The sequence below is a fragment of the Mus pahari genome, chromosome 5 (assembly GCF_900095145.1).
Source record: "Mus pahari chromosome 5, PAHARI_EIJ_v1.1, whole genome shotgun sequence".
NCBI lineage: Eukaryota > Metazoa > Chordata > Mammalia > Rodentia > Muridae > Mus > Mus pahari.
In genome coordinates, this window is record NC_034594.1 from 150,767,934 (window position 1) to 150,794,830 (window position 26,897).

General features: G+C 44.6%; 1 protein-coding gene across 2 annotated transcripts in view; it reads left to right on the plus strand.

Moving 5' to 3' along the window:
• Kif26b (kinesin family member 26B) overlaps positions 1-26,897 on the plus strand; it is a 403,835-nt gene that overhangs the window by 49,872 nt on the left and 327,066 nt on the right. The window contains exon 1 of one of the 2 annotated variants that reach the window (XM_029538478.1): positions 20,635-20,702. The exons of the other annotated variant lie outside the window; for it this stretch is intronic. Coding sequence (XP_029394338.1) covers positions 20,694-20,702 — 9 coding nt within the window. The 5' untranslated portion in view covers positions 20,635-20,693. Of the gene's footprint in view, positions 1-20,634; positions 20,703-26,897 lie in introns of those variants that run through there. 2 annotated transcript variants of the gene reach the window in all.

Here is a 26,897-nt window from a genome sequence, read left to right on the forward strand (position 1 = left end):
GCCCATCTCCCTTGTCTCTGGAATCGGCCATTCCTTTAGGTTTCCCTTCTTCCCCAGACTCATATTTTCACCTTTATCACAAGAATCCACGCACATGAGAAAACAAAGTAGGTACCTACGGTTTGAGACTGCTTATGTGTGATAAGCAGTTTTCTCTTACTGTAACAAATGCCCGAGGAAGCCAACTTACTAAGAAGACAAGTTAACATAGGCTCACTGGAGGTTTTGGAGGTTTCAGACCACGATTGACTAGCTTTGTTGACACACATCAAGGCTGTCTGTCATAGACGTGTGTAGCAGGGAAGATCTGGCAATCTCTTGGCAGTTGTGAAGTAAAGAGAAGATGAAAAACGTCATCCCAGTATCTCCTTCACGGTCACACTTCAGTGATTAGTTTCCTCCCACTGGGTCCCACCTCCTAGAGCTCCCACCACACTCCCAGGAACATGGTGGGTAGCTGAGTACATTAAAGACCCTCAGAGGAACTTTAGGATTGTGACCTTAGAGGTCTAGTGGTGTCTTACTTGGTTTTTCCCAAGAAGATAGAGCAAGCAGGGTGTTTGGAGTTCGTGTTGTAATTTGAAAATGTGCCCTGTACTTTTCCTTTAGAAAGACAAGATTTTGGCTTGAATTAATCTCCCAAGATTTCCCACGAAAGGAGACCAGCCCCAACCTCATAATGACGTCACCCATTTCTCCTTCTTTGTCTCCCCTTCTTTGCAGTGTTGAGGATGGGACTCAGCATCTTTCTCATACTAGGCAAGCGCCCCTCCCCCCCAACTCACACCCCAGCCCCTGAACTATGATTTCATTGGAATGACTGACCCAAAAAGAAAAAAAGGAAAAGAAAGAAAAGAACCACAAACCTCTTCATATGGTGTCAACATTTCCCGAAGACAAGCAGCCCCGGTTTTTAAAGACGCTTGAGAGCAGACGGATGAGTGTCGGTTAGAAGGAGTCTCCCTCCTATGATCCTGAACAAGGTCTCCACACTGCCCCCACTATCTCCTCAGAGGTCCCCGGGAACAAAAGGCAATTCAGATCACAGAATATTACTTCTCTCACCACAGCATCAAACTATTAAAAATAAAACTGTCCCTCAAGGCGAAACATTTCATTTATTTTCCTTTGAATGACTAACTTGTTTATTAAGATAAACCGAGTGGCTACATCTAGATGGAGCACTGGCAAGGAAAAATTGATTTCTCGTAGGCTTTTGGAAAGCAGGCTTTGTGTTCTCTGGAATTATCTTTGGATTTTAAATGAAGAGGAGCCATTTTTGTTTTGTTCCCCAAAATTGGTGTGGCTGGGCTCTCCCTCGGATGACTCTGTCTCAGGTAGTTCTGTCTTGGGTAGTGTCCCATGTGACCTTGCATCTTGTGGCAGAGCATCCTCCTGAGCTTGAAGGTGTCCCTTTGAGGCAGACTACCTTCTTTCTTCTACTGCAGCCTTTACTGTTTAATAGGAAAACATCCCCCTTTTGTCTCATTTCATGCTTGAGACCCTGCCAGACTGCATCTGTGTTCCCTCCAGGTTCCCACAACTGCCTTTGTGTTTTCCCGGTCCAGTCCTGAAGGAGCTCACAGGGAGGGTACTGTGTCACTAGGGAACTTTCTATTGCTGCCCTTTCCTCTGAAGACATAGGATATGTCCACAGGCTCTCCTGATCAAAGCCCTGTTTGTTCTAATGTGGTAGAGCTTGAAAGAAGAAAAAGGTGTAAACAATTGGAACACCAAGAGACCCCACCCATTCTGATAAACTCCACCCACTCTAGAATAATATGGAAACCATGTAATTTCCTTATAGAAGCCATATGCCAAATGATGCCTGCCTTCCTTTAGGTGGTGAGTTCTATTTGGTGTTTTACACACACACACACATTATTTCTGTCTTTGGGCCGTTGTCTGTTAAAGATAATTAACCTCATTTTTTAGATGAGGAAATTAAAGATTGTTCAAGGACATGGATTGAGCAGTAATGACAGCCAATGCTATCAGCCAGTTATACACTCTCCTGTTCGGTCATTTCTGCCCTGTTGGTTTGGTTTTAATGTCCCCCTAATTTTATAATGTGAGCTAGGAGAAAAGGGTCCATAGGTGGAACATCATCTTTTCTGTTAGACAGAGTCTCATATTGCACAGGCTGAATAGTGTTAGGACCATAAGCATGCACCACCATTCCTGGTATGTGGTGCTGGGGCTTGAACCCAGGACTCTGTGCATGCTGGGCCAGCTCTCCTAGCCGAGCTGCAGCCCTAGAACCAGTGCACCATCATGATTAACAAGTCCCAGTATAGTGAGGTGATAGGTGGTTACTTTTCTTTATCCCATATTCACGATGCCTCTGAAGAGGGCTTACCCTGGTTCTGCTCATGAAGACCCTTTTGTAGCAGGCAGAAGGCAGAGGTCCTGGTAGAAGATACAGTCCCCGAAGGCTGGGACTTCCAGGGGTGGTCATCTGGCTTTCTGTCTATTGGCTCATGTCCTATGAGCAATGAGACCCAGATCCCTGGGGGGATGGATCAGGCCTGTGGCTTCTTACTGGAGCGAGTTAGCATTGCCTCCCCAGTGTGGTTCTATCCCCTGGGTCTGGTTTGCACAGGATGAACAGGCATAGCGTCAGGAGCTATCTCCCTGAAGGAAGAGGATGGAATTCAGGCGAAGACCCAAGGGACTCTCTCTGTTCTTCCTCCTTGGTCCCCTCTCCCCATCTAAGGCAAAGAAGATCAGGTAGGAGGAAGGGGTTCATTGGAGGCTTGGTGATGGGGCCTGATGGTGTTTTGTTCCATCTTTTAACCACCTCTGGCAGAAAGGAATCAAGTGTTCCCTCTCTTCTGACTGCCCAAGCCAGCATAGTGACTCAGGAACTCTGTAGAGAAGCGATATGCACGGCATGGTATTATTAAATCTCCAGACGGACTACTGAGGACCAGAGAAGCTTCTCTCTGATTTTCACATGTGTATTCTGGCTCAGAATTTTCTTTGCTTGTTTGTTTAATTGCTGATCTGAGACTGGAACTCAGGGTGGTGTGTGTGCTAGGCAGGAGTTCTGGCCATGGAACACATCTCCAGCCCTCTAGGCAAGAATGTCAATGGACAAGTATGTGCACTGTCCCTTGCCATGGGCGTGCTTTATAATTCCACACCTGTGAATTAATAAACTGGGTGAGTCTCTTTGGAAGAGGAATTTAGGACAGAACAAACCGCTGAAAATGCTTGGCTCTTAAGTCCTGCTCTTTATCCATGATGTCTGAAACTCTGCAGAGTTCTCACTGGTGTCTCCGACAGGCTGTCCTGGCTGGCATAGAGGTGTCTGTGACACCCAGCCAGAGGGAAACATCTGTTCATGTTGCCTTTGGAAGCAGATCTCTCTGCCCTTGAGATCTGCTCCGTCTGAGAGGAACACACAGAAACTAGAGTCTCATGTGTGTCCCTGAATGGCTTTTGGGACAATCTACCCTTTCTGAGTTCTAGGACTGGCCAAAGTCTGTGGTTCTGTCTCTTGTAGGAGGATTGCTATGGGAGGAGTGCCTGGAGACAAAGGCCACCGCCCATTCCTTCCAGGAGACTTTGTGGTGTCTCCTACAGCGTCTTGCTAGTTTCACATTGAAGACTGAAGGGCAGGGTTAGGAGTGTAGCTTAGTTGGTAGCATGCTAACCTAGTACAAAGGAGGACTTGGGTTCAGTCCCCAGCACAGCATAAACCGGGCCTAGCAGTGCCTGTTTACAGTCCCTGGACTTGGGAGGTAGCGGTGGTAGGATCAGAAGTTCAAGGTAATTTTTAGTTACATAGCATGTTCATGGCTAGCCTGGGCTATAGGAGACTCTGTTTCAATCAACTAACCAACCAACCAATCAACGAATCAATCAAAATACTGGGAGCAATGAGCAGGGGCAGGGGGTGGGAATAGAAAAGAGAAGCGTAGGCTATTACCCTCCTGCTTGAGAATTGCTCATCTGCTTCTTATTCAGAGGAACAACGATGAGAACCAGAAGTACTGAATGGCTTCTGAGATCATCTGAGAACACTCACAATTATTCTTACAGAGACCCTGAAGGGTGTGTGTTTGTGTGTGTGTGTGTGTGTGTGTGTGTGTGTGTGTGTGTACAGGGTGGTGGCCGAGGCTGAGATGTGTTCTCTGAGGCATGAGATTCTACCTCTTTTGAAGAGAGGCTAAATTCATTTGCAGCTGGTTTCCCTTAACCCCTCCTAACACCAGCACTGTTCCAGAAAACCACAGAATTTCAAAATAGAATAGAAATCATCTGAGTGTGAGTGTGTACTCCGGGGCCTGGGTGGGTTTGGGGGCCTCCAGTCTTAGCAGTTTTCTCCACCCCTGGTGAAGATTTTCACACTGTGTCACTATCCTCCCTCTATCTGCTGGGTGCTCAAGTTTAAGCCTGGGAAAAATGGAGATCTGGATGAAACAGGCCTCAGGGGACTACAGTGGCCATAAAAGCCAAACATCAGCCCAAGCCAGCCCCATTTGGTGTGACCTCTGATGACTGGCCGGCTCTCAGTTGGTGTCAGAGAAGGCACATGGTGGCAATTAAGTCCCAAAGTGACATTGGGAGAATTATGCTAGTGAGAAATTGATTTTTTTCCCCCTCCAGTCTTAAAAAAATGCAGTCTGTCTCTGTCCAAATATTTCTGAAACAGCAGGCACGGCAATGTGAGGATGGGCTGCCGGCATCACTGTGAAGGCGTGGGGTCAAGCCAAAGAGGGAGAAGGAGCCAGAGAGGCCAGGGAAGGCAGCATCCTTTGATACTTTCTCACGAGCTGCTGGCAGTGTGACTGGAGGGGGGGCAGTGAGTGGGGTCAGGGGTGGCCCGGCTCTCCTCTGAGGCTGAGGGGAAGGAGGCTTCCCCCTCACTCACCTCTGTCCTTCCGACTGCCCTGCTTTATGCTCTGTGTTTGCATCCAGCTTTTCACACGCGAGGAGCTCAGGCAACCAACCCAAGTTTTCAGTGCTTGTGAGATTCACCTCTGGGTTTTCAAGGCAATGCTAAATAATGATTTTCAGATCACTTGAACTGTGAGGGAGCTAGAACCCCTGGGCTCTTGGTCTGCAAACTGATCAAAATTGATTAATTCTGCTGTATACTTAGAAAGCTTTTTTTTTTTTAACATTTTATTTATTTATTTTTTTATTTTTGAGGCAGGGCCTCACGTAGCCTAGGCTGACCTCACACTCACTGCATAGCTGAGGATGGCTTGAAAACTCTCTCTCTCTCTCTCTCTCTCTCTCTCTCTCTCTCTCTCTCTCTCTCTCTCACTCACTTTTATGTCTCTCTGTGTGTATGTGCTTGTACATGTTCATGCTTGTACATGTTGGCTACATCTGTGGAGTCCCAGAGGAGGGCATCAGATACCCCAGAGCTAGAGTTAGAGGCAGTTGTGAGTCTCCCAGTGTGGGTGCTGAGCTCTGAACTCAGGTCTAGAAAAGGAGCCATGCAGGGATCCCTGCTGAGCCATGCAGGGATCTAGCCCTGAAACGTGGTGAATGCCATAGGAGCTTAAAATAAATAGCAATTCCTCCAAGTGCCCAGAATCCTCGGTCTAGTCGGTGGTCAGTATGTTCATCTGCATAGGGAGTGAGCAGTGAAGGCGAAGACCCATTTGGTGCAAATTAACGAGGGGAGAGAGATCATAACCAATAACAGGTAAGGGCAGTGCTGCAGGGGCATGTCCAGAAAGGGCACAGCTCGGGGTAGAAAGAGAAACTCTGGAAGAACTAGAAGAAAACGAAGGTTACCTTTCACCTGCTCTTGTAGGAATCCTTATCCAAACCTAACGGCAAGGGAAGAGAGATCCGTGAACAGGATTGACAAATGTTAAATTTCAAGAATGTTCATACTGACCCAACTGTAAAAGCTTTGAAAGGGCACAAAATGCACCGAAAGGAAAACAGATAAAGTAGAGGATGCTCTTCATAATTTTTTTTTTTTGAGGGAAAACTTCAAAAAGAGCAGCCCAAATTAATGAGCTACAAATGACACTCAACACCGGGGAGGTAATGTTAAATGTAAAAAGTACAGCATCATCACATGCCCAACCCCGTGCCTTCCTATGCAAAAGCTTAAACATCAACTAAACCTGAAAGAGTTTTGCTTATTTTTGAGGCCGAGTCTCACCATGTAACCCTGGCTGGTTTGAAACTGGGCTGGCCACAGACTCGAGGAGATCCACGTGCCCTGCCTCCTGAGTGCCGGGGTTAAGGCTGTGTGCCACCATGGCCAGCAAAATGAAAGATTTTTTTTTTTTTTACAGTAAATTACTGAATGCCATGAATGTATTAAGCTATGAAAGTCATTCCATATTTGCTTTATAACACACCCGCTTCTAATTCAGCAGTTCTCATCTTGGGGTGATTTTTCTGCCAGATATCTGCAGACACCTTTGCTTGACCAGATAGGGTTAGGGTCTACTTTCCTACTGGGTAGAGGCCAGAGGTGACAGTCAGTACTCCGTATCTCAAGGAACAAGTCCGACTGCACAACAAATAGCAGCTGTCATGTGGTTAGGAAACACTGCGTTTGTTCATCTTATGTAATCTCATCTTTATGTATTTCAAAGATGGACATCAGTGAATGTTCCTTTTAATGTTGAAGTATACATATCATTTGCTAGGTTTTAGTGCTTGTTTATAGCGGCTTTCTTTCTCTGTGAAAGTTAATCATGATGTAAAACAGAATCTTAAGTATGTTAAGCATGTCTTCACAGAGTTTTGGCCCATGCACACACCTGTGCTGCCTAGGCCCTGTCAGGCACAGAACATTACCACATCCCCCTCCCTCTCTCTATCAGACACAGGATTGGTCTAACTTCTTCTCACCACAGATATAGCTGTTCTGGGACTGTACATAAATAGAATACTAAAGTAAATTGTTCATAGTATCCCTAGAGATTAGGTCTAGGAGTTTATGCTTTCCAGGGGTCAGTTACCTTATAGTAAATGACTATATTTCTGTCTGTCTGTCTGTCTGTCTGTCTGTCTGTCTGTCTGTCTATCTCACATCATTACAGTATGACTTATAATACCAAATACATGTGTGTGCAATAGATAGATAGATAGATAGATAGATAGATAGATAGATGATAGATAGATAGATAGATAGATAGATAGATAGATAGATAGATAGATAGATAGAAGGTGTACATTTACCAGGAAGGCTATAGCAATTAGATCGATCCCTGGGTAGGGAAGACTAAGGTCTTCCAGGAGATCAGTACAGACTCTGAACTGTTGAGCCATCTCTCCAACCTCATGATAAAAGATCTACAAGTAATCTTTACACTGTATTGTCCAGGGAATGACAGTAAAGAAATTTCTACATGTTCAATATGCTCGTTTTGCTTTTATTTCAAATATTTCCAAAGGTTACAGCAGGGTTTGTTGAATCTGTGGATAAGGAACCTGCAGGGACCAGAACAGAATATCTTCCCTTTTGTTGAGCCTGCTAATGAACACAGCAAGACAGCCCTCACAGGGTGCTCTGTGTGTCTCTGGGCATCTTCAAAGCCTGCTTAAGGAGTCTTGAGTCTAACAGTTGTTTTCATAATAATGTGGATTGCCTTTTCCCCTCGTAGCACTGTGCTGACGACAGCCGAATTGGTGGTATGAAGGCAATTGTTGCTTCAACTGTTGCTGCTTGGGCTGAAGGGGCCATGACACCTCTGTTGTACTTTTCATTAACAGTCACTTGTAGGAAGATGAGCCAGGGTCAGTAGTGTCCATGTTAAATCTCAGGCCCTCAGAACAAGTGCTCTGGCATTAACAGATGTGACTTTAAAGGTATTATGTAAGGCGCGCCTGCACAAACATTCGCAAGATCTGCTTAACTTAGAACCGCTGGTGACATAGGCATGATTCTATTCTCACATGGGTAAAAGTTCCATTCCAACCAAAACGTAGTTACAATGAGTTTTTATGTAACAAAGCACAAACGTTTATTGATATGGTTTCTAGTTTTACATTGCAACTAACTTTTAGGGACCCACCATTTGTGGACTTTTGGTTTGTACCAGAAGCCAACAGCCATCATTATCTAGATGGCTATTAACATAGCCCATCGTTTTCCAATTACATATCTGTAGGGTGCTGTTTACACACATCGCCCACAAGAACGTAACACAGCAGAATGTGTGCAGGGGGAAGGTGAGATCACTGAAGAGATCTGCAAGCGTCTTTGAGATCTGCAAACATTGTGCTTGTTCACTGTTGTTTTAAAACTTGGTGAAATAGTTAATTTTCTCAAAAATATGTTAATTTGTAGTGAGTAAATTAATACATAGTCTCAAAATTTCCATTTTTACCTTCTCTTATAAAATGTAATACATGTTAGTAAATCTTGTGGGTTCTCAATAGTTTAGACTATAAAGAGGTCCCAAGACCAATGAATTTGAGCATCACTGATTTCCATATTCCATCGAAGGCATGTCCATGTCGTTTTGAATGTCAGAACTTTGCTCTTTTTAATTATGGGCTGTGTTCTGTCCTGCACATTTATCATAGTTGTTTATTCTCCTCTTAATAGACATCTGGGCTGCTTCAGGATCTGGAATACTGTGAATAGAATTATGTCCAGTCTTATACAAATGTTTGTTGAACAGACTTTTCTTTCTGAAGGGTAAATACTGAGGAGATAAATTGGATTAGTCAGGTTGCAAGTGTTCAGTGTTACCGTGTAAGACATTCCTCAGCGTTTTACCATCTACCGAAGTCTGTTTGCCACTTTACATTTCTGTACAACGTGTGGGTGGTAAGGGCATTTTTAATGAAATTAAAACAGAAGCATGCACGCGTGTACATACATGCACTCCCGTTCTCATCTGTGCGACTCTAGAATTTGTAGGGTTAAGATTACACGGGGTAAAACTGGAGGTTGAGGGTGTAGCTTAATGTAGCCCAGCAGTGCAAGGCTCTGGGTTCCACCCCCACAGCCACAAACAAAGCAAAGCAAAAGAAATCATAAGGGGAGAAAGGGCACAAGTAGGGAATGGCAGCGACCTTGGACAGGAAGTGCTGCCACGCTGTGTTCTGCCTTCTGAAGGTCAACCAATGCACTGTGCCCAGGGGAGGGACAAAGGCAACTTCTCCTTCCAATAGAAAATGCTCAGAGTATCCGAGCCATCCCCCCACGCCCCTCCCCCACCCCGTGGTCACCGTGGCTACAGGTGCTCATTCTCCTGACCCTCTGGACTGCAGGGGGCCTGATGGGAACCTGCTTTGGATGATCATGCCGGCTGCATCTGAGCCCAGGAAGGAGCCCATCACTCCCACAATTTAATCGTTCCCAATGGGAATAAGCAGCTGCTTTTTTGTCTGGTTACCCTTACCCAACTAATTTATGGCTCTCTTGCTAGGAATTCAGTCCCTCAGATGCCAGGCCTGTGCAGGTGGCCGAGGTGAGAGCTATCCTCACTGCAGCTGCCATCAGAGGAGGCCATACTCGTTTTCTAGTTCTTGGGGTGGAATTTAAGCCCAAGTTTATTTACCCTTAGCAAGCACAACTAACTTTTCTTATTATTATTTTAGGACATTGGATAAGAAGGCTCATAAAAAGGAGGACACAAAACAGCTTTTACTGACACACATTATGCTGATTTATCTGTGAGTGGGAGCTAAACCATATGGTCTAGATTCTCTTAAAACACACATGGGGTTCAGGATTAAGGGAACAGGCACTAAGCAAATTCATTTTGCATTTCAGGAAACAGAACAAGGGCGTTCGGTAGTCCATGATTGCTGTGTGCAAGAAACTGAGTTTAGTGATTCATAGTCACAATTTCATCTAGTACTCCCAGCGTCCCGGTAGTCAGCTGTTTTGTTTTTGTTGTTGTTGTTGTTGTTGGTTTTTTTTTTTTTTTTTTTTTTTTTAATCAGGGGCAGACACAGCACTGGGTACTGTGCCCTGAGTAACATAGGAAGCTGGAAAGAGCTAGAATCCAGGCTTCGTCCCACAGTGACAGGCTTCCTTCCTAAAATCTTCAGATCATGAAAGACATGAACAGAAAATGGGATGGACTCGCAGCCAGCAGATCATCCGACCAGCTAGGTTGTTGGGTACTGTGTCACGTTCTTTTGTTGGCTGGAGCCTGGGCTGCTGAATGTCATGGGTCAGGATTTCTCCGTGCTTGCTTGGGACTCTCAGCTGGGCATCGCTGCAGAATCATGTGCTGCCAGTGACTCTGCTATGATGTCATTTCATTCATGGGTTGAAACATCCTGAAGATGCTCTGTGGGCTGCTCAGTGCCCATGAATGTGGCCCAAGGAGACCCCAGGTGCTTCTGCTTTCCCTCTGCTCCCTCCCAGGTGTCTGTGTCTCTCTCACTGCTTTGCCAAATGACTCTTGTTCTGAATGGGCTTCAGGGACTAATGGCAGGCTGGGTGCTCTAACCCACCCATTGCACAGGCAGAGATTTCTGGTTGAACTGAGCCACGCACCAGTCACAGATAGGAAAGGTATCCTATTGATGGTCCATTCACCTATACATAGAGGGAAGAAAAAAAAACCCTCTCAGAGTGGGAGATGGCTGGTCATGCAAGTTTGGAGCTGGAGTTTGGATGGTGTGGTGACCTGCTCAGAGTCCCAGCAGCTGGGCAGAGTCAGGGAATTTTTGGGACAAGCTGGGTAGCTAGACAAGCCAAATTTGTCAAAATAGCATAACTTGAACAAACCAAGGTACAAACCTATTTTGAAAGAAGTCTTTATGTCTTTGAAATTAATTGGACCCTTCATCCAATTGAATGTGTCCAATTAACTCTTAGCAAATAAGAATATTTGCTAAGAAAGTGTTACAACAGCATAGTTAGGCCAGGTTGTAGTATTCCCAACAAATCCACATTATGTCTGTACCACTAGAAGCTGGATTTATAAAGCATGGAGGGATCCACAGGAGTGGCAAGTGGAATATCGAAAAGCCATACCTCACTGATATGGAAGTGTGTGTGTGTGTGTGTGTGTGTGTGTGTGTGTGCGTGCATGTGCATGTGTTACTGGGATCAAAGCTAGAGGCTTGTCCATGTTAAACAAGAGCTTACTACTGAGCAACACCCCCACAGGCCAATCATAGGGCTTTTTAAGAAGAGAAATATTGTATTTGGTAAGTTTTAATGAGAGATAAGTACATGTGGATTTATAGATCTTACAGATATAAGATATATCTTATGGTATTAAAGACACATACTCAAAATAGTTGAGTTTCATTTGGGACATTGATGAACTCTTCCCTCCTTTGGCTCTCTAGACTTGGGGAGAGCCCTAGCCTAGAGATAGTTGCCAAGCCGGGGCATGGATGTGCTCACTTTCCCCCTCTGAAGTCCTGTTGGGAATCTGTAATTGATCTTGGCAATTCCGCTTTTTCACTGAACTCCATAAATAAACTGTGGGTTTGTGCTCACCGCAGCACGCCGCGAAGCCATCCCTTGTCTGTCTGCATTTGCCGGTAAGTGGAAACACACTCTCCATCCTTACTCTAATTGTTTGGGTCTGTGGCCTTATTACATGTTATCTTCATCTCATTTGTAGAGCATAATGGCATTACAAAAACAGCATCTCAACAGGAGCGGCAAGCTCCTTAGTAACTGACAAACCCAACAACAAGAGACACTGGGTGCAGTAATTTGGTCAATGCACAGTCGTGCCCTTCGAGAGACTCACACGTCACAGAAGGAATGTCCCAGTATGTCCAGGGGTTTGCAGAGGCTGTAGTGTCTCTAGAGCTGTGGTGGACAGACCTGCTTTGGGGGGGGGGATCCTCAGTCTTCAAGTGGGAAGACCCTTTTCCCCTGGTACTTGTTAGGGGGTGTGGTGGGATAGTGCACCAGTGTATTCAGCTGTCATTCCCTTGGATGGACTAGGAGGCTTTTATGGTGTAAGCTCAGTGGGGGAGATCCTTTTACAGCTCTTGCAACACAGACCTGCCATTAACGGTTTCTAAGAGAATGAGAGAGCTTGCTCTGTCAAAACCAGTGCCCCCCTCAGCAGTCCTGGGCCCCTTAGCCAATCTGCTGGATACTGGGTGGCCCAGAAGCCAGCTCTGTAGGAGGCCCCGGCCTCCCAAGTCTTTCTGAAGGTGGTATCTGAGCTGTTTCCCACACTACTGTTTGGTAACACAGCCAACTGGTGCCCGTGGACACTGTCCATGGAGTCCCCCACTTCTCACTCTTTTGGGCCAGGTTGGTGCCTGTGGAGAGGCAGCACTGGCCTTTCTTTGCAGTTGAGGTATTCAGGAAAATATCTGTAGATCTTCTGTTTAAAGGAATTAGGTCATATTTCAGGATTATACTTCACAAGGCCATAGGTAAGGGTGCGTGCCCTTTACTGAGTGAAATTTTTAATGGTTCAATAGGATGTGCCATTCAGTGTTAAAAACGAGCTCAAAGCACAGTCGGGAGGAGTTCACAAAGTACTGAATGGCTCCGTGTGGTAAAGTTTATTAGAGACAACTGGGTTACAGTTTCAAAGACCTCAAACTATCCCTGTGCTAAAGGGGAACCATTCGTATGACCTTAGTTTTCTTATATATCGAATTTTAAGATGGAGGAGTAAGATGATCTGCAGTCTGGGTGAGTTCCAAGTAGTTGGAATAAGAAATGGTCACCTTCGGGCTGGAGAGATGGTTCAGTGGTTAAGAGCACTGATTGCTCTTTCAGAGGTCCTGAGTTCAAATCCCAGTAACCACATGGTGGCTCACAACCATCTGTAATGGGATCTGATGCGCTCTTCTGGTGTGTCTGAAGACAGCTACAGTGTACTTATATATAATAAATAAATCTTTAAAAAGTATGTTAGAAAAAAAAAAAAGAAATGGTCACCTTCTCAGTATGCCACCAGTGCGCCAGGCTGCTTATGTCATTTAGGTTTTGGTGAACAAGGTCTGTGTGGGGATCGAAGCTGATGCTAAGTGCCAGTTCTTCTCTTGGCATGGACACTCTGAGCTGGGGGACCCCAGCAAAGAAACCTCAGCCTCATACAGCATGAGTGTTTTCACTGGGGCATGGAAATGAAATGTTTCACACAGCACAAATGTGTACAAATGAAAGGACATTACATAGGAACTGGTGTGTGCCACCACCATAACTGCTACTCCATAGATATATAACCATTATATTAGTAGTCATATATATCATATATATGCACATATGTACATATATATATCAGATATATGTATATATACACATATATACATAAATATCATATATATATATATATATGATATATATATATGATAGTCACATGTGACTATAGGATTTTTTGAAGTGTTATACTTGGGATCAAATCCAGGGCTTCACACAGGCGGACCACACTCCCCTCGTGAGCTTCACCCACAGCACCAAATTCACAATATTTCATCATTGGAAAGAACTGTGAAACAACAAAATCCTTTCTAAACTTGTGATGTTAACAGTCAGCTCTCAGCCAAATTTGCCTCATGAAGTAGAAGTTTGGTATGGTCAGGTGTCTTACAGAACGTGTGACTTTCTCCTGCACTATCTCACATGCCAGGCTCCTCTGCTCTCTCTTCTAGTAAGGAAATCTATTCTAGTTTCCACGTCACAGTCTACCACTGAGGAAAACAGGAAGACAGGAGCCATGTAAGACGTCTGTTTACTAGTTCGCTCTTTTCTCTACTAGCTTTCTTACATAGCCCAGACCTACCTGCCTAAGGGTGGTGCCACCCACAGTGGGATGGACCCTAACACACCAATCATCAGTCAAGACCATCTCTCTCAGACATGGCCAGAGGTCAGTAGGATCCAGGTAATTCTTCTGTTGAGATTCCCTCCCTGGTGACTCTACTGTGTGTTAGGTTGACAGTAAAAAGCCAACAAGCACAACACCTGTGGAGAGATCCTGGCTTCTCACAGTGCACAGCTGGAGGCTTTGAGAGTGGTTCCACAACTCCATGATGTTGCAGTTTAGTGGTCCTCTGTGTCCACAAGGCAGCACTGGGGACTGATATTAAGAATGGGATGGATGGAGCAGCATTGGGGCAGTAGGCAGGCCACACCTTTGTGATCAGATGTGTAGCAGCAGAGGTGACATCTGCAATGAGCAGTGTCCCCATGGCATTTGCTTTGGGGAATTGGCTTCAGTGGCTTGCCTTTGCTTGGGGTATATACTTTCTCCACATCCCTTGGTTTACTTGGAGGCTCATCCCTAACCCCATCAGCCTCTCCAGATGACAGGAACGAATTTCCTGTGAATCCTAGAGTCTCTGTGCTTTCCCCTGAGCCTGACACGCCTTTCTTTGGTCAGGAAGCAAAGCAAAAATGGCCACACTGCTGAATTTAAAATAATATCATGAATCTTACAGTTGTTGTGTATGTGTTAGTATGTTATTTGTGCATGGTCTCTCTGTGTGAACATGTTCTCTGTGTGTGCACATATGTGTGGGTATGCAGGCACATGTGTGCACATGCATATGAAAGTCAAAGGTCAACAGCAATGTATTACCCAATCACTCTCCACCTTATGCTTTGTGACAGTGGTTCTCATTGAGCTTAGAGCTTACTGATTGGCTGGCCAACAAGCTCTAGGAATCCTCTTGTCTTCTACCTCCCCAGTGCAGGGATCATAAGACTATACTGCCATGCCTGGCTTCGTATGTGGATGCTAGAGGCCCATGTTCAAGCCCTCATCCTTGCATGTTAAGCACTTTAGTGACTGAGCCACCTCTCTAGCCCTATTCTTTATTTTTACCATTTATTTTGATTTGTTGTGTATGTTCCAAGAGTTAAATTTCAAGTCCTGTGTTTGCTAATATACTTTCTCCTATAGCCACCCAATGGATGGTGCTCCTATTTTAGATTTATAGCTATACAGTGACTCTAAACACATATACTATGCCAAGCCATTAAAGAGTTTAATGCAAATGATGCCATATATACACCATTCTGGAGTTGGCATTGTTCCTCCATTTATGGTAATGAAATATAGTCCAGCTGCTACATGTGTATGTGCACATACCTACATGCTGACAACTAACACACATAAGCAGTAGGACAAAACCTAGAATACCTTTATCCAAGTTTAAAGCTTCTGTCTCATTGTGTAAGGAAATGGCTTATGTGCTTCTGTTGACTGACGCTGAGAACAGCTGCCTTTGTTACTAAGGATGCTTTTGTGTGCACTCTTGTGTGTCTTCTTCTGTGTCTACATGGAAATTCTTTGTAGTACATTAGCAGAATGTGAAGTACCAAGCTATAGATTCTTCATGTTTTCAATTTTTCTCCTTTTTGACAAATTGATCTCCAAAGAGGTGGTTCTAATGAATGCTCACCCTGTTTCTGTTGTGCCGGCCCAGCGCTTTTTCTTGTCAAACCTGAGGTATTTGCCAGTCAAATGGGAGTATTCTGATAATTCATTGTGTGGATTGCATTTCCTTGATCCCTTCTGAGATGGATATTGGTTGCAGATATATCTAGGGTTCTTCCTTCTGTGAGTTATCTGCTTATACACTTTGCATATTCTGTCTGCATGTCTTATGGTTATCTAGAGGTCCTTCACACATTCTACATAATCATTGTTTTTGTTGGCACCATCTTTTTTTTGGCTTTGTTTAAAGAGTCTCCTGTTGTACTAAAGCTTTAAACTTTAATAAAGGTATTTCTTTTGTCCCATTGTTTTTAAGATTTAATTTAATTATTCTCAAGTACACGTAGGTGTGTGTGTGTGTGTGTGTGTGTGTCTGTCTGTCTGTCTGTCTGTCTGTCTGACTGTCTACATGTGAAAATGCACACGTGAGCGTCGGTGCCCTTGGAGACCAGAGACGTTGGATACCTGAAGCTGGAGTTATAGACAGTTGTAAGATACCTGATGCTACCGCTAGAAACCTAACGGGTCCTCTGAAAGAGCAGCAAGTGCTCTTAACTGCTGAGCCATCTCCTCAGCCCCTTCAATTCTTTTTTTTTTTTTTGGTATTGATTTTTCTTGTCATACTCTTGTAGCTAGGATCTCTAGTACCACGTTGATTAGAGTTATGATGGTTCTAGACATTTCTAAGCTGTTAGTTTATTAAATATGATGTTTGGTTTGCAGTCATACTGGCTAAATTTCTGTGAGAGTAAGAAACGTTCAATTTCACTTCACTAGTATTTCAAAATTTTTATGACTGGAAGTTGAAATGTTTTCTCTATATTTATCAGGGAGATAGCTTTTGTCCTTAATATTAATGAGGAAGCAACATAAGCAAACTTCCTAATGTTATACTGTTCTTTTGTTGTTTGTACTGAAGATATTTTGAGGTTGGTCATGGTAGCACATGCCTGTGATTCAAGTTGGGAGCCTGAGGCAGAAAGTTTTTGCGCTCAGGGCCAACCTGCAGGAAGTCTATGTTTCAAGAAACCAAAACCAAAGCCCTGTGAGTTTTATTTAGATGTGTCTTAGTTTGCTTTCTAATGGTGTGATAAACCATGGCCAAAAGCAGCTTGGGGAGAATTGGCCTTACAGGTCACAGTCCATCATTGAGCCAAGGAAGGAACTCAAGGCAGGAATTGAAGCAGAGGCCGTGGAGGGGTGCTCCTTACGACTTGCTCCCCATGGGCTGCTCTGCTTGCTTTCTTATTTGACACAGGACCAACCAGCCCAGGAATGGCACCTTACACAGTGGGCCAGGCCTTCCTCATCAATCACCAATCAAGAAATGCCCTACAGGCTTCCCACAGGCCAATTTGATGGAGACAGTTTCTCAAACAATACCTCCTCTTTCTAGATAACTCCAGCTTGAGTTGAGTTGAGAAGAGCTTACCAGCTCCAGAGTTTAATGTGTATTTTCATGAGGGAATATGGCCTGTACTTTTTGTAGTCTTCTCTCTTGGTTAGATATCAGTTCTCTTAATATCATCAAGTCAGTTTGGGACTGCTTCCTCCTTTTCTACTCTCTTCTCTTAAAAAGATCATTACAACTTGTATTGATAAAGTTTGTCAGGTTTTACCTGTAAAGCTATTTGGACATGGAAGATTAATTAGTCATCCACCATTAATTAATTAATTATTAGTCATCCATCATTAATGAATTCTTAATTGATGATTAATTATTAATTAATTTTGATTAAACTAACTTTCAAGACAAGGGTCTCACTATGGAGTCCAGGATGGCCTCAAACTCTCAAGTGTGCCTGCCTCTGCCTCCTGAGAACCAGGACTAAAGGCATGTGCTACCACACCTGGCTCAAGAAGACAGCTCTTAAAATCCTTGCTTTATGCATTTGCTCATTTTTGTAGTTGTCATTTAGGTTGGGTCTCCCAAGAACAAAGGCTGTCACTTGCAGCTGAGAAGGTTACTTGTGTAATGTACTTAGTGTTGTTAGCACCAGGGACCAGAGTAGACACACACCGATTTCTGCTGACATCTTGTTCTAGTCTGACCAGACACTGGTCACTTCCCAGAAAGCTGCGATTTCCTCATGCTTGATAGGTTGAGGGTAAAGGTCACCATGAAAATGAACTGCTGGGGGGGGGGGCTTTCCTTTTCCTGAGGGAAGAGGTGACACATTCTTTTGGAATGCTGGCTTACTCTGAAGCACATCCTGCCTGGAGAGATGAGCTCAGGAATTTGGGAGTGGTTTCTGTTGAGAGATCTTTGCACATAGTTCTAAAGGCACACAAAGATGGTGGGATCTCAGTGCTGGGGGAGAGGAACTGGAAGGATGTGCACCCCACTTGCCATGGAGCTCAGGTCCTACAGCAGTGTATAAGACCCTATGGAACTATTCTTGATGTCCATGGAGGTCAGGCTCCTTGCTGCCCACGTGACCTCACGGTGCTGTGTAGGTGAAGCATGGAGAGCTGCCCCTCCCAAGTTGGTAGCATCCATTCTGGGTCTTAAATCCCCAAGAGTTTTGCTTCCATACCTGTTTTTAACAGCAGCAAAACACTATCTCCTCCTTCTTTCATGTCCTTCCTCTCCCCTCTCTCTCCTCCTCTTCTTCTCTCTGCCTCCTTTTCAGTATTGGGGATTGGATCCAGGTATTCATGCATGCTAGGCATATACTGAACCACTGAGCCATACCATTGCTCCCATTTACCTATTGTATAAATGGTCCAAACATTCCCTTTGTCTCTGTTGCTGCCTGCCCAAATTATTGTGTCCAGTTTTCCTGCAGCCTGTGTCCTTTGGAGAAGTCTCAGAATCTCTCATTGAGTTTTCTGATTGGATCAATGTGAAACTCTTTCAAACTGAATTCAGACACATGATTAGGCTGGTGAGTTCTCATTTTAAAAGGCTGTCCCCAGGCCCAAGGATGTGACTCAGTGGCAGGCCATGTTTTTAGTATGTGCAAGGCTCTGACCTCAATTCTCGATGATGATGATGATGGTGGTGGTGGTGGTGATGGTGGTGATGATGACGATGATAATAATAATAATAGAAATAATGGCTCTCCATGATCTCTATCTGCTATTTTTCAGAAGCACATTGAACCCCTACATATCACATGTGTGCTTTTAGCTCTATCTTACTATATGCCTTACTCGCTGCTCACACCTGACTGACCAACCCCATAATTATGGGCCCCAAACAGCACTACCTCTCTTAGGAACAGCAATTTGTCTTCAGTTGAGATTCCTTTTTTTCCAACAGTTTAAAAAGAAAAGTCCTTGCAGGCCTCTACAGATCTCACATCTAAAGCTTTATGGAGCAGATTATTCCTTCAAAAATATCATTGTCTTCGTCTTCCTAGCAGATAGTAATTTTGAAATTGTTAGACACATACCTGCTGGCAAAGGGGAAATTAGTTTACTCCAATGGAGTGTCAATGGGTATTTCAGCCACAGTTCAGGGAAGGCCCCATGGCAAGAAGTAGCTAGCCAATATAAAATAGGCTTTGTGTGTGTGTGTGTGTGTGTATGTGTGTGTGTGTGTGTATTGTATTACTTAGTTTTGCTTTGGCATTTTTTGTTTTATTGGGTTTTTGTTTGTTTGTGATTGTGTGTATGTGTGTGTGTGTATGTGTGTGTGTATGAGAGAGGGGGGTGGAGAATATAACGATATGTGGGAAGGGATTAGAGAGGTGGTTGTGTTGTGGGAAGGGAAACCCATGATCAAAATATGTTGTATGAAAAAAATAATTGAATTAAGATAAAAAAAGAAATTGTTAGCCAGAGAGATTTCCCACTGCCCCTTTGTTCTTGAAACTCTGAGTGGGTGAATGGACACAGTCCCCCCCACCTTCAAAGTCACAGGAAGGGGGGGATTTTGCTTCTTTCCACTCTTGATGCCCTACTGGGCACTCTCTGCTCCTGCCCACTGTTCTAGACAGCCTGCAGGACTGGAAGTGCCTTCCCCTAGACATACAGCTTAAGCCAGCAGGCATGAAACTGTCATATACATCATCTCAGGACACTTGGAGGCAGACAGGGAATGTGATAGACTGAAGGGATCTTTGTCTCCCACTGGTCTAGCTCAGGAAACTGAGTCCGGGTTGCATTATCATGGGCTTCGGTGCTGGTGGCAGCCTCTCCCACTTTCTGCACCTTTGGGGACTTGGTTGGCTTTGGATAGCACCTCTATGGGAGGGACAGATTATACCCCCATCTCCGGGGAGCACATGAGGGAACCTCTGAACTATTTTAGTACACCTTTCAGAGAGTTGTGGGGAAATGCAGAGCTCCCCTTCATTGTCCCTGGAATTCTTGTTCTCTTTGAGTTTCTCTCTGGGTGGGTGCATTGTCCGAGTGTGTGATAGATGGGCTTCCTGGTGCCTGGAAGTATGTTAGTAGAGGTTTCTAGAAGCTGAAAGCAGAGACAAGTGTTTCTGGAGGTGAGTCAAGACACCTCCTTCCCCTTGACCTGGTGGTCCCAGGGAGATTGACAGGGCAACGCTGTTCTAGACTATTCTAGACTGTTCTAGACTATTTGGCATCTGTCACCATCCATTCCCTAGCCATTTCCCCACCATGATCATGACCCATGGTGATTATTGAGCACCCATGCACCCAGCATCTACAGCTATAACGCAGAGCCAGCCTCCCAGGAACTACTCTCCTCTACCCTTGGAGGCATGACCACATATGAGAAGTCAACAACACACCCAGCTACCCATTCTGCTGAGGCATAGCTTCTAAGACCAACGTCAGTATGGGAAGGGGAGGTCTCTGGGCATTTTGAGAGCAGAAGCTGAGGCTCTGTCCTAACCTGAGAGGCTCAGCCAGCTTCCTGTGCTCCCCCATGGGCAAACCATGGTGTTGTCTTTGGATCGGGATCAAAGCTCTCTCTCCACTAACCCGCAGAAGAGAGGCAGCAAACAAATGGGAGCCATACAGTAGAGAGAAGCTACAGTGAAAGTTTGTCTGATGCGATTAGCAGCTGGCCACCTGCCAGATTCCACCTGCTCTCTCTGGCACTGTGGTGTCTCCTCATGGCATCTGACCTGGGGCCTGCGGCGACAATACGCTGGTCTGTGCCAAGGATAACAGTGGCATAGCAGCCCGGGGAGCGGGCCACGAGGGACAGCATGAGGTCAGAGCAAGCGGGGGCCTGTGGGAGGGGCCATGACAAGAGGCCATGCTGCACAGGCCAAGGGTGCTGGCCGCTGACTCACCCTGAGTCTGGGAGGTTACCTAACCTGTCTGTGCTCCTGTTTCCCTCTGGGTGAACCCGCTTTCCCATTTGGCACCCTTCTTTAGCTAACTGGCAGGAAAGCAAAGCCATGATACCTGGGAACCACAGGTGCCCTGCGCATTATGCAACAGGTAAGCGCGCCCATCACGTTGCCGTGACAGCCCCTGGGTGCAGAACCGGCTCGGCCTGAGGAGGAGGGCAATCCATAAAGTGACTGAATCAGTAATGGGTCATGAGACCTCAGGCTAGGCCAGCATAGCTGTATGGGGTCAGCACATTGCACAGTTGCCCTGAACCTCATCTTGATTGCCACGGAGAGGAGGGATGTCGGAGGGGATAATTTCTTAAAGAGACTTTCCTGTTGGTTTTCCTTTAAATCTGGATTTGCACATGCTGGAGAGTACTCTACTTCTGAGCCACGACCCCAGCCCCTCAGCTCACTTTTGCCGTTTGCCTGTCTGCTTGTGCCACTGACCGCCTGATTGGTGTAAAAGCCTGACACACAACCTCAAAAGTCCTCTCTCTGGCACCAGTGGAATGCCTCCGTCATTTCTCTCTAGACAGCGAGGACCCACAGGTGTCAGTTACTGGCAGGGTTGCTGGGGACTGTTCTTGTGAATGTAAATACCCTGGTCAGGTCAGCAGCCTAAGTCTCCTCACCTCTCTGTTATTCCACAGAGAAAAGGATACTATCGAGCGCCCTCTAGGGGCCTGAAGGAAATACCCCACTGAGTCGTGGTGCTTTTTGAGACAGGGTTTCTCTGTGTAGGCCTGGCTGTCCTGGAACTCACTTTGTAGACCAGGCTAGTCTCGAGCTCAGAAATCTGCCTGCCTCTGCCTCCCCAGTGCTGGGATTAAAGGTGTGCGCCACCACGCCTGGCTCATATGTGTTTTTAAAATATAATTTTTATTTTCCTGAGATATAATTTTATTATGTCTCCCTTCCCCCTTCTTCCTCCAACTCCTCCCATGTATCCCAACTTTGCTGTCATTCAAATTCATGTCTTCTTTTTCTTTGTGATCTATCTATCTATCTATCTATCTATCCCAAAATACATAGAAACAGCCTGCTTAGTCCAAATGTGTTTATAATATTAGCCATCCTCTGTGGCCTTGAGTGTTTCATCATGAGAGTATGCTCCATGCACACCCATAACTGGCTGGAATTCCCTTCCTTTGAGCAGTAGGAAAAGGGAGGCTCTTCATACACTCTGGCTTTCTTTTGCTAAATGGAAATGTCACGAGAGTGTCTGCATCTTTATCATCTCCCCCTGTTTTGGGCCTGTGTAGGGTGAGTGTGTAGCCTGGACTCTTAGCCTCCTTTTGTGCACAGCCCCAGCACAGAACAGTGAACACAGTTCTCCGTAGATGTGTACTGATAACTGCTTGGCCAATGGAGGCAATTGCCCACTCTTGACACTTTGTTTTGTTTTTGGGTTCTTGACATGCAGAGTCTAAGGTCTGGACCCTGGATCTGACATAATGACATCTCTCACCACAATAGCTTTTCTCATGCTCCTCTGGTCACTGAGAAGTGCTGTGAACATGTTTGAAATGTCCTGTCCTGTCTGCACAGGGGCCTGAGCGCCTGTGGGTGGGTCCTGGTGTTAGTGTTGATTCCCATGCCAATGGGCAGATTGGGTGTGCCTGTGCACTTGCCTTTGGAAATCCTCATTTTCCTCGCTTGTAGTATGCACACCCAAGTCACTATTGGAAGGAGGAAGAAGCGGAGGGACAGCCAGCAATCAAAGCAAGTGTCCGGCTGACTGAAGAAAAGATCAGGGACAGCTGAGGTGATAGCCTGGGGCAGAGCTATGGATGTGATTTGATTTCCCAGGTGACAGCTACTTGTTTAACTTGCTAGTTAGCTCCTATGGGACAAAGAATGATGTAGGGAAGGTCTAGACATCTGCCTGTGATTTTGCCTTTTAATTTCTTTCCCAGGTAGAGTCTTCAGTGGAGCATGGGGGGAGGCTGGCTTCCTGGAGGAATCTCCCAGGAGTCTGTCTCTAGCAGTAGAACACAATGTTTAAAAGGATGAAATGTATTTTATGGGAGGATGTTGCACATGAGCACAAGTGCGCACGCGCACACCCCCCTCCCAATGTTCAGGGTTTATTTAGGAGAACATTCTCCTTATTCTCCATGCATAGTTGACCTTCCTTACCTGTGGGTTCCATGCTCATGAGTTCAAGAGACCACCAGAGGAAAATACTTGCAAAAGTAATTATATATGTAGTGAACATATGCAGGCCAGTCGTCCCCAGACAGCTATCCACATAGAATTTACATTATATTAGGTATTATAAGTAATCCAGAGAGGGTTTAAAGTATATGAGCACATGTGTGTAGGTCATGTGAAACATTCTATATAAGGAGCTGGAGAATCTATGTGGCATTTGCTATCCATGGGATCCTGGAATCAAGTGTGATTCTCTCTCTTTTATTATTTTGCCATTACCTAGACTGCCTAAAAGTCTCTCAAAGGGGAAAGCAAGCCTAATGGTCTGCTGGACTACTTAACTCTGAATCCCCTGAGCCCACTACTGCAAGTGACTTGGTGGGGGGTCACCTGTATTTTATCAGCCTCATCCCCACTGAGAGGCAGAATGTGAATGTGTCCTTAGAACCATATGTGGTACATAGTAAAAACACTTAAGCATTCATTGTTCTTGTTCCTATTATTTTGGGGGTGTTCTTTGAAACTTTTTTCCTTTTCATTGCGTGTCAGATGTTTTGACTATATGCACCTCATTCTTGCAGTGCCCGAGAAGGCCAGACAAGGATATCGGATCCCCTGGAACTGGAATTACAGATGGCTATGAGCCATCATGTGGGTGCTGGGAATCGAACCCTGGTCCTCAGCAAGAGCAGCCCCCTTTTGGGTGTTCTTGCTCTCACTGCCATTGTATTACTGGTGTTCAGTGGCTCATTTAGACAGGGATAAGTATGACAAGGGATCTTTATGGTTCTGTCAGACTTGCAGGCCACTGCTTTTAGAGCTTTGGAATGGCAGGAGATGTGCTCATGGGGAGATGGTGTTCCCATCAGTGTGGATTCAAGGACTGCAGGTGTACTCAGCACATACTGCGTTTTCCAGCCTGGTTATTAACACTAACTGTACTTCTTTACCCAGAGCTCACACCCGCTGCTTGCCGCTTGCTGCGGGGAAGGCAGAGTGCCTAGTACCTGAAGCTGTGGTGCATCATGGGTCCCGATTCTGTGTCTGGGTTTTGCGTTGTAATACATCCACTTCTCTCTACAGTCATCATGTTTATCACAGTGGATGAGCTGATAAGTTTAGTGAGAAATACATGGATATATGTCACGAACTCTGATACATATCAATAATCCAGATATATGTCACTCAGAAATATATTCCAAACTCTCCAAGGAGGTGTGCAGATGCATCTCAGGCATTGTTTGAATGCTCTGAAGGCTGATCTTGGTTGTCAACTTGACACACCTGGGAAGAGGAGACCTCAATTGAAAAACTGGGTCTGTTAAATCAGCCTGTTGGCATGTCTGGAGCACTTTCTTGGTTGCTAATCGATGAGGGAGGGCCCAGCCCACTGTGGGCGGTGCCATTCCTGGTCAGATGAGTAAGGTGGCTGGGCAGGCATAGGAGCAAGGCAGTAAGCAGCATCTTCTTGTTCTCTGCTTATGTCCCAGCCTTGGCTTTCCTCACAGATAGACAAGACTATACCCTGACAAATGCTTACCTTCCCCAAGTTGCTTTTGGTCATGGTGTCTATCACAACAGAAACAAACTCTCACAGATACTTAGTGCGTTGGAGGCAGGAAATTAGGTGTGGGGATGGGAAGATGAAAGGTAATTGCTTTCACTTGTATCCCACTCTCAGAAACTTGGACCCCTAGAATACTTAGACCTCTTGGGAGACATGTCATCCATTCTTTTTAAGAATAATAATTCTCATAGACTGTTCTCTGAGAACTAAGTATCAGCCATCCAGCCTTGTAGTCTCCCAGAATCATTTGAGGACAAAAGAAAAGAAAATTTACTCAACAGATGTCAAAACACAGAGCAACTGGTATGGCTGAATGAGTGAGCTCACTAGTTCTGTCATCTGTGACCAGTCTGTCTGTCTGTCTGTCTGTCTGTCTGTCTGTCTGTCTTGCATTCATGCTTGTCCCCCTTCTTGTCAGTGTCCCCCTGTCCCCATCCTCCAGTATTTAGATGACTAAACTCACAGATGGTGGGTTTGTGTTTTTATGCCAACTGATTAAAGAATTGTTAAGGCAGATTTAGTCCTCTAAAAACAAACACATGCACAATGGAGATTTGGGGCCAAACCTTGCAAGACACAATAGTGTATTATTTCTTTCTTGAAAATGTATTCCAAGACTGACTTGGTTATAAAACAGCAGTGCCCAGCATTGATGTTGTGATGTCTGTCTCCTCAGAGTTCGAAGCTGCTGACCACATTTTAGTACTAACACTTATTCTTTTCCTTTCTCCCAGCATGACCGGCATCCTTTGAGTGATTGTGTTGGTAAATCAAGGGATTGGATTCATGGGTGGGCATGGTGATGGCTATCTTTTTAAACCATACCTGTGATTTACAGCTGAACAGTGACAGTCTTTGTCACACCTTACTATATCTTTGTTTTCTTGAGGGGAGGGGAGAACTAAAGTTCACCGTGACCCACTGTTGTTAACCCTGTATGAGTGTTACTCAGAGAAAATGGAAACTGTTGGTTTTGGTTTCGTGCCAGTTGGTTCCAGATTTTGTTCTTAGTGTATGTGTATATGTATGTGTGTGTGTGTGTGTGTGTGTGTGTGTGTGTGTGTTATGTTATCAGTTTGAAAGAGGAATGATTTCCAGGATGAATCCAGCCAAAGATAGGTAAAAACCCAATGGAGAAAATTACAAAAGAATTTTAAAAGATATGGAAAAACTGTTTTAAAAAGCTGAGAAAATGATCTAACAATTCAGCACAATTCCAATGAGAATCAGAATTGGATTTGGGGAAGGGAATTATGTATGCTTTATTACATTTATATGACAGTAGAGAAGGTGACATAAAGCTATAAGCAGTTTTCAACGCTGTGGTATTGTCACAGACTGGCTGGAGTCAGACCCCATGGAAGGAGGGTTGGCTTACCACAGGTGGGCATTGTGGGCATCCAAGAGAACGAAGGTGTGTTCAATAAAGAGTACAGGGACATCAGGGAAGCCATACCAAAGAGCAGCAGCGAACCAGGTCACCACCCAAAATAAACACAAGGAATTAATTCCAGTTAGACTGAACACTTAAGTGTGAAAAGCAGATTATAGACAGTTTAGGGGAAAAAAGTGGGAAGATTTTTTTATGACCATGTTTAGAAGACATAAAACTAGTGAAGTGCGAACTGTGAGTTTGACTGCATCAGAGCATTAGTTCATCCAAAGAGCATGTCACGTTGAAAACAAACCCCACAAACTCAAAGAAAGTAATTAATATATGCATATATATATAAGTACAGGAATATATATTTTCTTTTATTTTTTACTGGATATTTTCTTTATTTACATTTCAAATGGTATCCCCTTTCCAGGTCTCCCCTCTGGAAACCCCCTATCCAATCCCCCTCTCCCTGTCTCTATGAGGGTGCTCCCCTACCCACTCACCCACCCACCCACTCCTGCCTTCCTTCCCTGGCCTACCCCTAAGGATATATATTTTCATTTGTGGCTTTTATGATATTAAAATAATTTTCTCTAGTTCTTACATTGTATCCTTTTCATGAATGGTTATTGAATTCAGTCAAATACTAGCCTGTATATGTTGAAACAATCATGTGATTTTTATCTTTCTCACTCTGATAATATGGTCTATTGAATTGATTCCTTTTGTATATTGAACCATCCTTATGTCCAAAGGCTAAATCTTACTTTGTCATGTTGTGTGGTCTTTTCAATGTGCTGTCGAATTCCATATATGCATATGAATATTTGCATATATATTTATTAGGGACATTGGCCTGTATGTCTTTTTCTTTTCTTGTGTTTTGTTTGTCTGGCTTTGTTATCAGGGTAATGCTGGACACAAATGAGTCTGGAAAGGATTCCACTCTCTTACTTATTTGGGGGAGAACTGGAGGAAGACTGGCATTAATTCTATTTTTTTTTTTTTTTTGAAGTTTTACAAGAAGTCTCTACCAAAGCCATCTGGTGCCAGGCTTTTCTTTGTTGGGAGGTTCATAGTTACTATAAATATCTTTAAACATATTTATACCAGAATTAAAATGACCCACACGCTGCTGTTGAAGCATGGTTGACTCGGAGTTGCTTATATGTTGTTGACCCTCATCTGAGCTGGTG